This window comes from Sylvia atricapilla, chromosome 6 (assembly GCF_009819655.1).
Source record: "Sylvia atricapilla isolate bSylAtr1 chromosome 6, bSylAtr1.pri, whole genome shotgun sequence".
NCBI classification, from domain to species: Eukaryota; Metazoa; Chordata; class Aves; order Passeriformes; family Sylviidae; genus Sylvia; species Sylvia atricapilla.
Window position 1 is genome coordinate 23,474,916 of NC_089145.1, and position 15,185 is coordinate 23,490,100.

The 15,185-nt window shown below is 39.7% G+C and overlaps 1 protein-coding gene across 17 annotated transcripts in view; it reads right to left on the reverse strand.

The window, feature by feature from the left end:
* MADD (MAP kinase activating death domain) overlaps positions 1–15,185 on the reverse strand; it is a 55,830-nt gene that overhangs the window by 26,077 nt on the left and 14,568 nt on the right. For 4 of the 17 annotated variants that reach the window (XM_066321114.1, XM_066321103.1, XM_066321100.1 and 1 more), the window contains 10 exons: positions 14,990–15,183; positions 14,065–14,396; positions 13,269–13,408; positions 11,940–12,041; positions 9,960–10,019; positions 9,398–9,500; positions 8,179–8,365; positions 7,877–8,027; positions 5,336–5,542; positions 14–67 (listed from right to left, as the gene is read on the reverse strand). In XM_066321114.1, coding sequence (XP_066177211.1) covers positions 14–67; positions 5,336–5,542; positions 7,877–8,027; positions 8,179–8,365; positions 9,398–9,500; positions 9,960–10,019; positions 11,940–12,041; positions 13,269–13,408; positions 14,065–14,396; positions 14,990–15,183 — 1,530 coding nt within the window. The remainder of the gene's footprint in view (positions 1–13; positions 68–5,335; positions 5,543–7,876; positions 8,028–8,178; positions 8,366–9,397; positions 9,501–9,959; positions 10,020–11,939; positions 12,042–13,268; positions 13,409–14,064; positions 14,397–14,989; positions 15,184–15,185) is intronic. The other 13 variants (XM_066321106.1, XM_066321101.1, XM_066321111.1 and 10 more) reach the window with 7 other exon arrangements.

Genomic DNA, 15,185 nt, shown 5'->3' on the forward strand with positions numbered 1-15,185 from the left:
TTAATTTCCTTACTCGTTTTTTCCAAAGATTTTTGCTTTTTCACTTCCTGGTGCTTGTTCCACAATTCTACCCAAGATGCATTGAAAGCAGGAGAGAAAGAGAAAGAGTCAGCGGCTGGTGAGACAGGTGAAAATGGGGAAAAAAGTTTCAAACAAAAACCCCACCCCTTCACCTCCAAAAAAAAAAAGAAAAAGAAAAAGAAAAAAAAAAGGCAGAATTTTATGACAACTACTGAGTGAAGGGTTAATTAAATTAACACCATTTTAACAGAAATCAATGTCAGCTATTGAGCACTGCATCACTGCATCATCTCTTAGTAACAGTATTCAAACATTAGAGATGACTTCATACAGTTGTGGTGGTGCATCCCTCCTCCCCTCCTTGGGCCACATTTTGACAGCAGTGAATTAACTAAGGAAAAACAGCTCTTATGAACGAATAATTAATCACCTTTTCTAAGAAAGGGATTTAGGAGTGTCAGATATTTATTCCTCTACAACATAGGCATCACAGAAGCTCTAATTAACAGAAACATTTTAATGTCTCTAGTTTATATCACTGAAAGGAGAAAGACACAAAAAGAGCAGCAGCAATTCCAAAAATATTAAAGGTTAACACAACATTTAACCAATATTATATCTTACATATTGTCACAAAGTTTATGAGTTATTTTTGACCTGACAACATTGTCAATAAATGCCTGGCTCTGCCTATGAACCTGTGCTATTTGCAAAGAGCTGAGCTTCTCTGCATCCACTTGCTTCTAGCAGGGAATAGAAATGGTGAAGAACTAAAATGGTGAGGAACTAAAATGAGTAAGATATCAGACATGCTTAACTCCCACTTCCAAAACTCAAAGTCACAGCTCAAGTCGAATCCCATAAGAGAACATACAATGCACAGACCAGCAAAACAGTCTGAAGTTTTCTTAAAACTGAATTTGAAACTTAGGCCTGGGACAAACCAGTGATGAAGCACTAGCACTTTTCTATCACATTGTTCAACTCTCTGAAATGCAGTCACCTTTCAGATCATTCCAGGTGCTGGCCTGTTGGCCAAAGGAAACATCACAAGCTGACATGCTGAGCTGACTCTGTTAGGCACTGTCCTCTCTCACTAGCACCATTAAAATTGGGGACACTACAGAGGAAGACCCTCTAGAAAAGTGGCAAAGGGACAGAAAAAGAAGAAAAAATGTTCTTTTATTGCTCTTTAAGAAAACTTTTTGAGCAACTGAAAGGTCACTTAAGTGTGTTAGAAACTGCATTTCTAACTCCATTCCACCCTGCAAATAGTAGAAATAAGGTCAAGACAGGCTCTAAGTAAGTTCTATTGAGCAAAATGTCCACTGAAAAAAAAAATTAAAAAGGATAGGTTATAACTGTGGAAGAAGGCTCCAAAGTAGTTTGAAAAAAGACATCAGGAGTGAGACAAATGCAACAAGGTAGAAAAAGCTAGAAAGATGGCTTCTATCCTACCAATTTCTAGATCTGCTTCATGATTGATGGATGTTCCTTCAACTTTCATAAATAGACAGATGGATAAGATAAAATTGCTGAGGGATCCAAACAGCATCCTACAGGCTTATCAAGATGAGCATACACCAACACAGATAACAACCTCTAAGATGGACTGAATTTGTTTGTTAAAAGGCTTTGAAAACATCTGGCCTCTTCTGTGTTCAGTCTTTATGGCTTTACTTTAAAAATCACCCATCTGAAAGCTACAACACCTGCCACTGACTTACTTTCAGATGACTTGTCTGTTAATTTAATGCAGAGTATACCCTACCACATTAGATTTTACTTCCAACAACTTAGTCAAAGACGAAAAACAAGAATTCAAACAAACTCACAGGGCATAAAATACTACACTTCTGGCTTTGTTACATGACCCTGACCTAAACAGGACAGCAGGTCCAAAAAGGACATGATGTTGATGATGTATGTGGCACAATCTTTTCTGTTTAAAAAACTCAACTAAAATAAAGTGATCTGACCGAATTAAACAATTATTTAAAAACTAGTAATGGAAACTTCAGTTACTACTGACATTTTCATTTACAGCTATGGAAAGTATGCAATAAACCAAATGTCCTGGGTTGTAGTTTAGGATGTATTCTATCACCATCTTCAGTTAATGGCCCATCAATGCCTTGTGCATGACTCATAGATAACTCCCAGAGGGAGTTATCTCTCTTTAATGGGCCACCAAGGACCTCCTGCATGATTCATCATCCCATTGTGAGATGCTCCGCCCATGGGGAGGAGCCAAGCATTCTCACCTGGATATAAACTGGGATTTGGGACAGTACAGGCAGCCCTTATCCACTGGATTCCCAGAGGACCAGAGCTACCAGACCTTTCTATGAGATCACTGCTTCAGGAAGACCACCTCATCTGGACTGCTTCCATCACCCTGATCAGGTTGTATTCTGACTCTGTCAGTGGTTTTTCTTTTTGTATTGTTGCATTTATTTTATTTTATTTTTCTTCTCATTAAATTGTATTTCTGACTTAGAGCCTCTCACTTGGTTTGTTTTCAAACCACACCACCAAACTTATCACTAATATAAAGGGATAAATTAATTAGTTATCAACTTAAAAGCCACCAGTGTCCTAACAAAAAGACCTACATTACAGGTGATGGCCTACACTACAGGTGATAAACCCTGGAAGACAAGAACCCCAGAAGTAAGCAACTGGTGAGTATCAGAAGCATCATTTTCACACTGAATTTTCTAGGTAGGAATTAGGTATCAAAGCATAGTCAAGATCAAAGCTCAGCTGCTAAAAATCCATCCCACTTCACCTCAGAAATAGGAAACCCTGTGAAGTTCATGGCCATTGTTCCTGCAGTACCAGAAAACTGCACAGATTCAGCTACCACAAATTCAGTTCTATATCTGAGTTTAATCACCACACTAACATACACTCTATATATGACTACTGCAAACAGAGCTGTAGGTTATTTTACTCCATCCTTCTGAAGACTTCTCATTCTAGTATTTCCTCCTGTATCTAGGTAAAAAGGTTAGCAGCCCAATTTGCATTTCATCTATACAATACCAAGAGATTAAATCAAAGTTTTGTTTACGTATCTGCAACCTGAGGTTCTAAGTACCTTCCAAACGTCACAGAATCAAGGAACTGCTGAAGTTCAAAGGGAGCTGTGGACATCATCTAGTCCAATCTCCCTGCTCAAAGCAGGATTGACTAAAGCTGCTTGCTGCAGGACCATGTCCAGTCAGGTATTCGCTTTCTCCACAGATGGAGAATCCACCATCTTTCAGGCAACTTGTTCCAGTGTTGGATCATCCTGATAAAAACATTTCTTCCCACGTTTAAATGGAACTACTTAAAAATACTTTGTTGTTTCAGCAACATGTAAATGTTTACCAAATGCTTTTTCCTAAAACAAATTAATTTGAATGAGAACATCTGCATTTCACAGCTGAGGCATGACCAAAGCCAGTCCTGTCATATTCTGAAGTTTCCATGACAGAACATAAAGGACGCATAATAAGTAAGCAGCTTTAAATTATCTCTCTGCAACACAAGAGAAACACCCTTTTCTTCTAGATCACATGAGTCAGATGAACATGGAGACTACACTGTTTTTACAGCAATTTCCTAAAAAGTGACTTGCATATCAGTACATGTTTTGTGGTGAAAGACAAAAGCAGTTAAAAAAAAAGGCCTCAAGAAAAACATTCAAGTCTTCTGAACTTTGGTCAGTCTACGTAAGACCATATCCTTCTTATAATTTAGCTCTATATAAGACAAGTGGAAATTATCATAGCATCAGAACAACCATAATGAGAATGTACCTTTGCCTGTCCTTGAAGACTGTGAATTGTGTAAGGCTAATATTCTGGCAACAGGAGTTAACATGGCATATTACGTAGCACTTCTTTTGAAAAGCACTTCTTATATTGCTTCACAAACAGGAATTATCTGATCTCTATGATTTCCATTTATACGAGGCTTTAATTTCATCTAAGGGAAAGAAGCAGTCTTAGCAATCTCATCAAAAGATCTCTCTTCGCTCTTTAAAAGAACATTGTCCTAGAGCCTGGTTTATTCTTAGTTGTGCCAGAAGCATACTTTCCTATTTCTCTTCTACAGAAAAGTAATCAAGTACCCACAGCAAACCAAACTAACTGAAGTGCTGTAAAATCTGAACCTGAAACTCAGCTTTCTGACAGCTTTTCAAATAGAATGCAAGACTAGTTTCTGAGCAACTGCCTCCATAGATTACCTCTTTAAACAAGAAAGCAAGTCAAGTCAGAGGGGTTCAGTATCAGTTCAGGACTCAACAGCATCCAGCCTGCAGTTATTATATGTGTGTAGAATGAATGTCTGTGGTCCTGTCACTCAGCTGCTCAACAAACACATTCCCTTGTCTTATGCCACAAACTACACATATATCCTCACAGCACCACACTTTGAGAAGATTAATCTTTCATACAGTGATTCCACGAAAATATTATTTTAAACAGGCTGTAAGAAGCAACATCTATAATTTAACATGACGTATTTTTGCAGTTGACAAAAAATATCCATAGGCTGATGGTACTTGCCATGTTTACAATCCACAGCCCACAGGATTCAACCAAAGTATTTTTTATATTTCTCGTCCACCAAAAAAAGTCTGTAAAGCTCTTTTAAAAAAAAAAAAAACAAACAGTTCTGAAAGCCCTACTTCAAACTTTTTTCCAAGACACAGGGAAAAGCTATACCATCTAAGAGTAAGACGGGAAAATCTCCAGTGACCAGCCTAGCAGATGCTGTTTAGAAGAACACACGTTCTATTTGCTATTGTATAGAAGGAAAATCCATCAGTCCTGCTCACTGAAACTGTAACACTTCAACTAAAATCTTTTTGGAAGTTTTGTTGTTAACAGACAGCAGATTTTAGATCCCACTTATATCAGAATACAATCTACATAATTCACAGGTAGCCAGCAATGACAGAAAACCTTTTTTTCATGTTTCCCTTCCACAGCTGCCCTTTCTGAAGTCCTGCTGTCCCTGTTCCTCTTTTGCCATTTCCTGTTGCTTGAAAACAGCAACCACAGAGCAAAAAATAAGGCTATTTAAGGTGTAATGAAATATAGAAATAATCAAGATTAGACAGCTTCTGGAAGAAAATTGTGGTGGACAGTTTATCCGAGAGTAGGGTGAAAACACATATGATTACTCCTTGCAATCCAAGGTGTAAATGAAGCATGTTACAGTAGCAATGTAGTGTGTTAAAATGGAGAGAATGCAAATAGAACCTAATGCCAAACCAGAAGTTCCCCCTGCACTTCACATGCACCTCAATACACACCAATGGAAGCAATAAAATTTTCTTCCTTTAGACTTCTTGTGTCAAACTCCCTTGGCCCTTTGCCTGCAGGGCTCGGTGGCTTTGGCATTAGCTGAGGTACCGGCAGCTGCATTGCAGGTTTTGGCTCCACTCTTGGGGATGATGCAGGATCCTTGCCAACTGGAGTGACAGATCCATCTGTAGGACTTCGTTTTCTCTTTTCTGGTTCTTTAAATAAAAAGAACAGTGTTGAGAGAAAATAAATGAATAAATAATTAAATAGAGAGAAACATAAGGAAAAAGGAAATGAGAGCGGGAGAAGAAAGATGAGACAGATGGTCTCATCTAAATCATTAAGCCTGGCACTGAAACAGCTCAGTGTCACATTTGCTCCCATAGGTCAAAATGGCTTGTGCATAGTCTGACACACTGGTGGAAACAGTAGAGGAGAAAGCCAGAGGACTGTTTTAGCGATACTCAAGTATCTCATTTCTGTATATCCAAAACCACAGAATGTTCTCTAACACAGTAACTGTAGCACCTCCTCTGCTGAATTGTGAAAAATTAAACAACTCTGCCTAAACTAGCTAGAATACGATTTATAGAAGATAAGTAAGTTCCTCTCACAGTGCAAGGACAACAAATACAATCAGTTTCATGGGTAACATTAAATTAAACTCCAGTCAGGGAAAAAAAACCCAAAATCAATCAACCCAAATCAACTACTCAGCTATAGCTCTTCCATCAATCTCTGAGACTTCCTATAACCATGTGTCCCTAAAGGCTATTTCTCTGTATCGAACCCCACAACTTGAATTACAGCAAAACCTTCAGAAATGAATAATCAAAACCAGGTTTTCCATAAAGAGCCTCCTGCACAAACTATTTCAACACCTGATGAATATAACAGTCAAAACTTCACATCCTATTTTCTAAACCTGTCATACCACTAGATCTTGCAATACCTTTGTTCAGTGGATTTAAGATTCTGCTATCAGTAGCACCTTTATGTTTAGATAGTAATTCAAAAGACTCAACACCTAACACTCAACATGAACATTTCCATCCTTCACAGCCAAACTGTTCCCCCAACTCCTTGAAGATCTTTTCAGAAACCTCCTCAACTTTGCAAGATGTGGTAACCAGAACTGAGATCACTTCCTCAGCTGAGGGTCTTGTTACTGATACATCAAGATGCTATATAATATACAATACAGTAGCAGCATTCCAAATGTGCATTCACAGATTCACAGTGCCCCCCTTCCCAGGTTTTACAGACACAGTAAACAGTAGGAAGTTCATATACAGCAGCAGGAGACTGCTTCCTAGGATATCCTCCCAATCTTACTATTATTGCCAACTATCCTCGTTCCTAAAAACAAGTCCTAAGTTTGACCATATTATAATAACTTAATCACAACCATGCTTTATTAAGATTTAGCTTCCTCTAGGTAAATATTTGGTCTAGACAAATAAGCTACATCCATCGTGTCCTGTAGTTTACTAGTTTATTACTATATGTTAAATGATAACAACATAAGGACTAATCTCTATAAAACATTTCTAGAAACAAATACTAATTTCAACCAGTTGAAAACAAGTAAAAAAAATACCAAAAATCTAAAATTTGACTACAAATTAAGACATTATGCAATAATGAGAAGAGTCTTTAAAAGTTTGCACCAAATTTTGTCTGTCATGATGACAATTAGTTTACTAGGAAAACTCTACTTACCATCAAATTATGCTATTTGGTCTCCACCTTTAAACTACTGAGTTTTACATCACCCACTCCAATTTTCTTTAGAATCAGTGTTAGACTAAAAGCTGGTAATTACCAAGATCAGTCTATTCTCCAGATTCAGGACTGTTCTACCAGCACAGCCTTCCTTACCTTCCTCAGCATTCTAACAATGACTGGAAAGGAACACAGGGGGTATCTAAGCCAACTCATAAAAAAATCCCTGATGCACGACCCCGAACACCAACTATAAAGAGTTTACTAGATGCTACTCCTCTGCTACTATGAAATAAGTAACTTCGCATCATTTGAGACACCAGAAAAGTCAGATACTAAGAAACACCTGAAAAATAAAGAGATATTTTCAGACTTTATTCTCTAAGAGTATTTAGCTGTATGAGAATAATTGTGTAGTGCAACCTGGTTAGTGAGATGTAAGTCTTGTTCCACACTACAAGCATCTCCCTTCACTACTGAGGTTGCCTGCAATAACTTTCCAAGACTGTAGCTGGGACAGTTTTAGCTGAAGGTCCCCATTCCCAAAATTTCCACTTCAGCTGCAGAAGTGCCAGGTTTTGTATCTCACTGCAGCATTTCCATTTTCAGTTAAATATCAATAGGGCCATTATTTTGCTCTGGTCCAGTAACATGTGAAACACAAAACAGGCTTCAAGCTTTATAAGACTTCAGCTACAATGGTACAATTCCCGCCATTTTGGAAGTGTTGGAAAAGCCGTGAAATATCAAGAGGCACAAAAACATCTACCTTCCCAATCTTGTTTGGTTCATAAAAACTGTATTCTCATGAACACTTTTCTTACCTTTATTATAGTAGTGAGTATGTGCTATCTCTAGCAGGCCGAAAACACTGGCCATGCCTCCCAGGCCAGCATTTGCATATGACTGCTCCAGGCTTAACACAGTGCACTTCAGCAGGTCCAGCATGCCCTTATAAACTTTGCGGCTGATCTCCTGCAATGAAATCCCCATTAGTGCTGCTATTTCAGAAGTGAGAAATTCCAGAACTGCTGCAACATCAGCTTTTTGCAATTGACAAAAACTTCCTGTGAATTGAGCCTCAGCAGGCACTCAGTGTGAGGACCCTGCTGAGCTGAGCACTGACCACATCCTGTATGACATCCTGTCGAGCATCCTCCTCTGACTGGATCGTGCGGTTCAGCTTGCTCAGTACAAAGACACGGAGCTGCTCGCTCTCCAGCAGACGTCGGACTCTCTTCATGTTCAGCCAGCCAACACCTTGCCCATCAAGAACGTTGTGTACCACCTCCTTCAGGAACTGCTGGTTCTCACTGATACATTCAAGAGAAAGCAGGCAAAAGTTAGTCACCCTCTGCTTACTTTGGCTTGCATGGGAAGAGAGCTATGGCCAGGGCACACAATGAAGTACCTTCCCTATCAACAGTAGTTGACATCTAGCTTTGTCTGATGCTAACATAACTGCACACAGCTCAAGCTCTGTTCCATAGGTGTAGCATCAAATACTTTATTTTGTCCTTTATGTCCTATAAAAAGCCATAATCAGGCTTTCCTCTAGCTTCTCTTGCTACCACTCTACCCTTTACTTTCACAGAAACCCTCAGAATCCACAGGAATCCCTTATGCCTCAACCTTCTTCCACAGCCCTCACGTCTGAGCTGTAGGCTTTCTTTGAAAGAGGAAGTGCAGGGCTACTAATGCATTACCAAAGCAGCCTTGGCACATGCTTTGTGTGGCATGTTTGCTCAGCTTCTTTTGCCACAGAGGGAAAGGTATGCAACCTGCTGCATTCCCCAGTCTGAACTCCAGTTATTGTTCTTACCTGTCCCCCAAACACAGTAGACCAAAATAAATTCACTCTACCCATGACTGCTACTTAAGGAAGTGTGGAGAAAGCACAGGCACAGGTCAGGTAATGTTTACTTACACCACTCTGAGCCCTTTCCCAAGGCTGAGAAAAGCACTTCGCATGAATTTATGGAATCAAACTGTTTCATTCGACTCAGTTGATCACCCTGCATGGTGCATTAAAACTCCACTAGGCTAGATCATCTTGTTCAGAATACTCAATTACAAAGAACATCAACTGAGGTAAACTAGAAACCTAGAACATTTTGGATCTCAGACAGAAGGAGGATACATTTTGGAGTGCAGAAAAATATGCATGTGCACTATTAGCTACAAGACATCTGTACCAAATTGTCTTAGGCAATAGCATGTCCATGTCTAGGGTAACAGGAAAGTACCACTTAGTTTTCAACAGCTAGAGTTCTGAGAAAACATTGGCCAGGTATAAGGCCACTCTAACTACACTGTACACTTGAAAAGCAGGAAAAAAATATCACCTGGAATTGCTAGTTCGTCCCTGAGGTGATGGAGATTCTCTTTTCACTGTCGGGCTGTGCTTTATGACTGAAGACTTCTGATCAACAAGGGCTCGTCTGTTTCCTAAAAAGGAGAGGAAACAGAATGAGAGGAAAGGGTGGGAAGAGAACAATCTGATACCAGGACAGTAACAAGCAACACTAAAGTTGGCTAACACACCTATTTGAATTACAGGTAACAGACTTCAAACAAAATGGAAACTCCAAAAAAGCAGCAGCATAAATTGTATTCTAGCATCACACATCGGCAGAAAACAGTAATGGGAGTAATGCAGAGAGAAAAAGAGAAGATGGTAATGAGAGCAGGAGGTGAGAGGCAGGAAAAGTTTGGCTGCTCTGCATGCAGTTCCACAACAAGAATCATCTTCAAATTAGTCACTATATGTAAAAGCATAATGCATTGAGGGTGACTAGTATAGATCATGTGATACTGGTTACCCAGCGAGAAAGGTAGCCCGAAGTCAGGCACAGGGAATGCTGGAAATTGTTACATCATGCACAGCTCATGCTGTAGGGAACCCACCTTCATTGCTTACTGGGCCAGCTTCAGTAATAATCTCCATTATAGTATTTAACCCAAATACTGGGACACAAAATATACAATTAGTAGTGTACTGAAATACCTACACTCCCCACTGTCAGCATCAAAAGAATCCAACTACCAGTTTCTTCCCAGCCCTCCCTCAAAATAAAACCCAAATGACACTAGAGCAGGAAGGATGTTTGAAAGCCTAAGACCACAAGGGCCAGAATAACTTATCTTAAGACATAGCGCTTGACTTGAAATTTGGCATCGTGGAACCAGTGTATTGCATCTTCAAGGACATTATTGCACATATTATGTTTGAATGGTACTACAAAAACCATTTGCATCACCAAGGAAAAAATATCAATGGAGGTGCATGAAATAAAAATTAAAAAGGAAGATGGAAAGTGGTAGTGGTCAAACAGCAGCAATGAAATGGAGTCCCAGCATCATTTCCCATTACAGTTAGAAACACACATTGGCAAGAACAAGTTAATGCAGCAACTTTGTATCTCTACAACAGAGACAAAAACATTAAAAAAAACACTGAAGTGCCCAGTGGGAATCCCAGCGAGCCAGCATGCACATGTAAATGAACACACACACACACACACACTCACACACACTTCCAACATGCATAAAACAGACTGAGCTACTCCATGGAAATCCCATCCTCATATCTGCACAGTAACATTAAAGACCCTACAGGATTAAAACAGTCAAGAAAAGAACACCAAAGTGCAGAAGATGAGGCACAAAGCATGAATGTGGAATGGCAAACCCCATCACTGTTTTCTTCCAATGCATGGAATCAGTCATTAAGTCTACCCATGGAAACAACCCTGAAAGGAAGCATGTTTCTTATCCAGTACAACTGGACATGAAAACATAACCAACTGGTAAAAGGTTGTCAAAAACAGCTGTGCAGAGTCTCTGCTAGTGTTTTCACCCTACCAGTCCTGTTACTCCTCATTTTACACACAGGGAATGATTACTTGTCTCAAAAACAAAGTCCAAAGCAGAAACTCAAAATCCAGCTTTTGGTCTTTGTTTCTACAAAGTCAAAGGTCAGCAAAACATCATACCAACCTTCATCCACATCCCTTCCCAATTCCAGATTAAAGTAATCTTTACCGATAAAAGTGATGAGGAGGAAAAAATAAGTGAAAAAAAAAATCAACACATTAAAAGAAAAGCAGTAAGTTCTAATCAGATAGAATAACTCAAAAGGCAAAATAAAATCACTCCTCAGTATAGCATCTGAAAAGGTCTCAACACTACGACACCATTGCAAACTCAGTCACCCCGGCAATACTACACTTGGTACAAGGATGACCAGGCTGTCTTACACCCATGGTGTGAGGGCCATTTCTCCAGTGCTCATTCAGACACATTATCTAGGGATACTGCAGAGAAAGAGGAAATGTTCTACTGAAAAGATTGAGCACATTTGCTAGGGATTGATCTTCACTCTCATAGAACTGAAAGTATGGTTGTAATTTGATTTTCTATTCAGCAATCTGAAAAGACAATAAACACTTTTGAAACTCATGTAATCTGCAGTCTCCATGGGAGGCTGGCATTACCCCCCCTTTACAAATGCAGCATCATCACTAATAAATTACCTAAGGCTAAGCATGAAGATAGTGGCAGTACAAAAGCAGGACCTACCTCTTGGTTCCCATTCTTTATACTAAGTACTTAAAAATAAAACAAAACAAAATACGCTATGAATGTTGGTTTTGTTTTGTGTCTGTTAACTCAGCCTAGACTGGACACTCTCCCATCCCAACACAGCCCAGCTGTTGGGAAAAAGACTGACTGAGAAATATCATAACAATTTATTGTCTTGCTCCTTAACACAGGTACTACCCAAACAACCAAAAGGCATCACTCCCAGGATTCCTGTTAGGACTTCAGACTGCCAAGGCACAAGAACTGAAAAGGCTGTAGAAGACAAAGGGAAAAAATGGTTACCTTTCAGGCTGGGAAAGGGAGTATTCTTGTCTCTCCCAACTTTAGTTGGTAGGGCTAAGTTGGACAGACTGAAACTTGTGCTGTGGTTTCTGTACAGGCTGCCTATGACAGAAGACAAAAATAATTAAATGCCTACTGCTCACTGCACACACCCAAAGATCCTGTAATTCACCACCTTATTTCAGATCCTTAATGATTAAGTTCTTCTTTACTACCCAAAAGTCTCACAACCATAACATGATCTCTTTGACATTGCAACCACATCTGTAATTGGATTATTCTAAACAGTACAAAAACGTAAGTCTTAGCATTCATGTCATAATAATTGATGTTGGATCTTCGAGTCTAAAATGTAACAGCAAAATCCTCCTGTCTTCCTGCACTTAGATCACATCAACTTATCTCTACCTTCTAGTTTGATCTGGGTTTTGGGAGCAAATGAATGGCTGGGCCACATGAAAACACAGGATGACAGAAGATCTGCAAAACACGTAACTCTGAAGTGAGGACTGTGCACAGTGTCTTGTGAAACACTGTAGATCTGCCATGGAGCCACACTTTGAAATAGAAGCTTTTAATTTATTAGGAAAAAACATACATTCTTCCTGGTACAGCAGATCTTAAGGACACAATTATGCATCGTCATCTGCTTAAACCTGTACACAGCCTGAAAGCACCACTTTTAGATAAAGGAGCTGATTAACACTTCAAGTTATTAATTTAGTGTCAACATATTATCTCAATTTTCTTCAGTTTTTTGGTTTTTTTTGTAGTCTTATTTTAGTAGCAGTCATTTTTACCAGAAACATTTAATATATTTTCCCCAGTGCTACAACCTTCTTTCACTGCTTTTTACTGTAGTGCAAGACTCAGGTGGCCATGTCTTCTGTCACTTATTAAGAGATTCTAGACTTGTGTTCCACACCTGTGATTTTTTTTATTAAAATATAATTGAAAGTAGCCAGTCAAGGACTTGAATTTAGCACCTAAACACACAACGTGGCAGCACGGAAGGAATATTGCTGTAAGATTTTTTTATCAATTTCATAAAATGGCACAATGCTTTGTTTAAATGAAACTGAAGACATTTCTGATCTGTGCCCTAAAGTGCCATACAACTCAAGTGGCTAACCACAAACCCAAAGTCCTTACTGAAGAAAATATAAAGCACTAGTTGTCAGCAGCTGTCAGTAAGGCACCATGACTACTGGAAAGCTGGTAACAATTTGACAACCAACCCATTCTCTTGACTAGCCATCCCTCTATTCCGTCTCTCTGTACACTCTGATATGATAAATAAAACTAGCTTAATGAATGCATCGTACATACTTGCAAAAGACATGATGCCCCCAAAACCTTCGCTGCTATTGTTGGAGACAGTGGAGTTTGGGGAGCTGGCCCTGGAATCTGAATCTGCATCAGAATCACTGGCCAGTTTTAAACTGTTTGGCCGGAGTAACTTCTGAGACCTTAAAAGAAATTAAGTACATATGTTATTAGAATTCCCCCTTTCCACCCCAAATCAACACATTGTATGGTTGTGGGAGACTGATGTTGGTCTCATTCCAACCAGTTTACACCACACTACCTGCACCTTCTGGGTAAGAAAAAAACCACCCAAACAAACAAGGAAAAGAAAAAAAAGGCTAGAACTGAAACATCTTTATATTCAGGCTTTCACAGCCTTTCAGGGCATGCTGAAAATTCGTCTATGAAAGGGCATTCGCAGACTTGCAGGTTAAAGGAAAAAAGAAAAATTCACTCTGGTTTGAAAGGAGTAATAAGAAAACTCACTGCCACCAATCACTGCAGTATCTTTCCCCCAAAAGACAAAGATTTACCAAAACAGTTTACAGAAAATCAGTATGTGATACCCTATAATGTTCTAGAAAGAACTGTTAATTCTCATAGCTTCTACTGCTTACATAAAAATAAGGAACTGAGGGATTAAGCAACTGCTTTTATTCAAACCAGAAGGGTTGACAGCATTTCTATATGAAATGAAAGCGATCAACAATACATCTCAGGTGCAAAGACATTTGAGTGCACAAATGTTACAACTACATGAAGCAGACAGAAACCCCACAAGTGCTGCCCAGAAGGGCAGGAGACAAGGAAGACTCGCCTGCTTCCATTGAGATTCTGGTTAAATCTTGGGGTGTAGCTCTCTTCCTGCTCATCATCTTCATCCTCCGTAGGAAAACCATACTGTGGTTCAAAGTATGGATTGTCATACTCTCGCTTCCTCACCACCCCTTCGGAGGAGCTCATGCTGCCAGCTGCGATGTCACTCTCACGACGATCCAAGCTTATCTTAGGAAAGCTTGGTTGCAGTGGCAAGGCAGAGAGATGGTTTGAAAATCCAGCAGCCAACTTCTCTTCTATTTCTGCTGAGTCTGCTGCCTCCTGTGGACCAGCCAAATCATTGATCTGTTCGCTAATTTGCGTTACATACAACTGAAGGGCAGGACAAGAACAATTATTTCAAACTGGGAAATTTGCACAGTTCATTCTGCTTGCTATGGATCCTCCCCCCACCTCCTGTCCCCTATCTGTGTCTCTAAACTAGGATTTTATATACACTGCAGTATTTGTGCATTGTTCTAGGGACTTACTCCCCTTTAGAACAGCTCTGAGTAGTAAGTGTTAGCTCAGGATAATGGCTTTTAACTACCATGTTCCCATTCTTCTTAAAAGACCAGAAATTAATGAATTTCACCACCCCACCCCCTGCTCCTCTAAAGACATCAGGTCTTTCCAGACTCTGTAAAAGCAGTTCCTGCAGACCCAACCTGGACCATTTCTCCCTGCTAATGCTGCATTTTCAATGCACTGGAACGTTTTGTACAGGAATGGTCTATCCCAGCATAAGAGGGTACCAGCAAACTCCACCTTGCTCAGAAAGTCCAGGGTGAGCATGCAATTTAAAATATATGCATGGTGTCACAGTCCTATTAGCTTTTGCCCTTCTCAGAAAGAACCACGTGCATTCTCCCATTCTTTATATCCTAAAACGCTGATCTTGAGGCTGAACTCATCTCAGTACACACATGATTCACTCCATGGATGACAGTGCTGGGGCTGCTACTGGCGGTAGTACTGGAACTTGAACGAGGCTGGTTATTTTCTTGGGAGTTCTCACTGTCCATTGTCTGTTCATCAGGATCCCCTGTATATTCTTGAAAATCATCAAATTCCACTTCACTAGCATCACCAAGGGCTGCATGAGTCAGGGGGTCAACATCT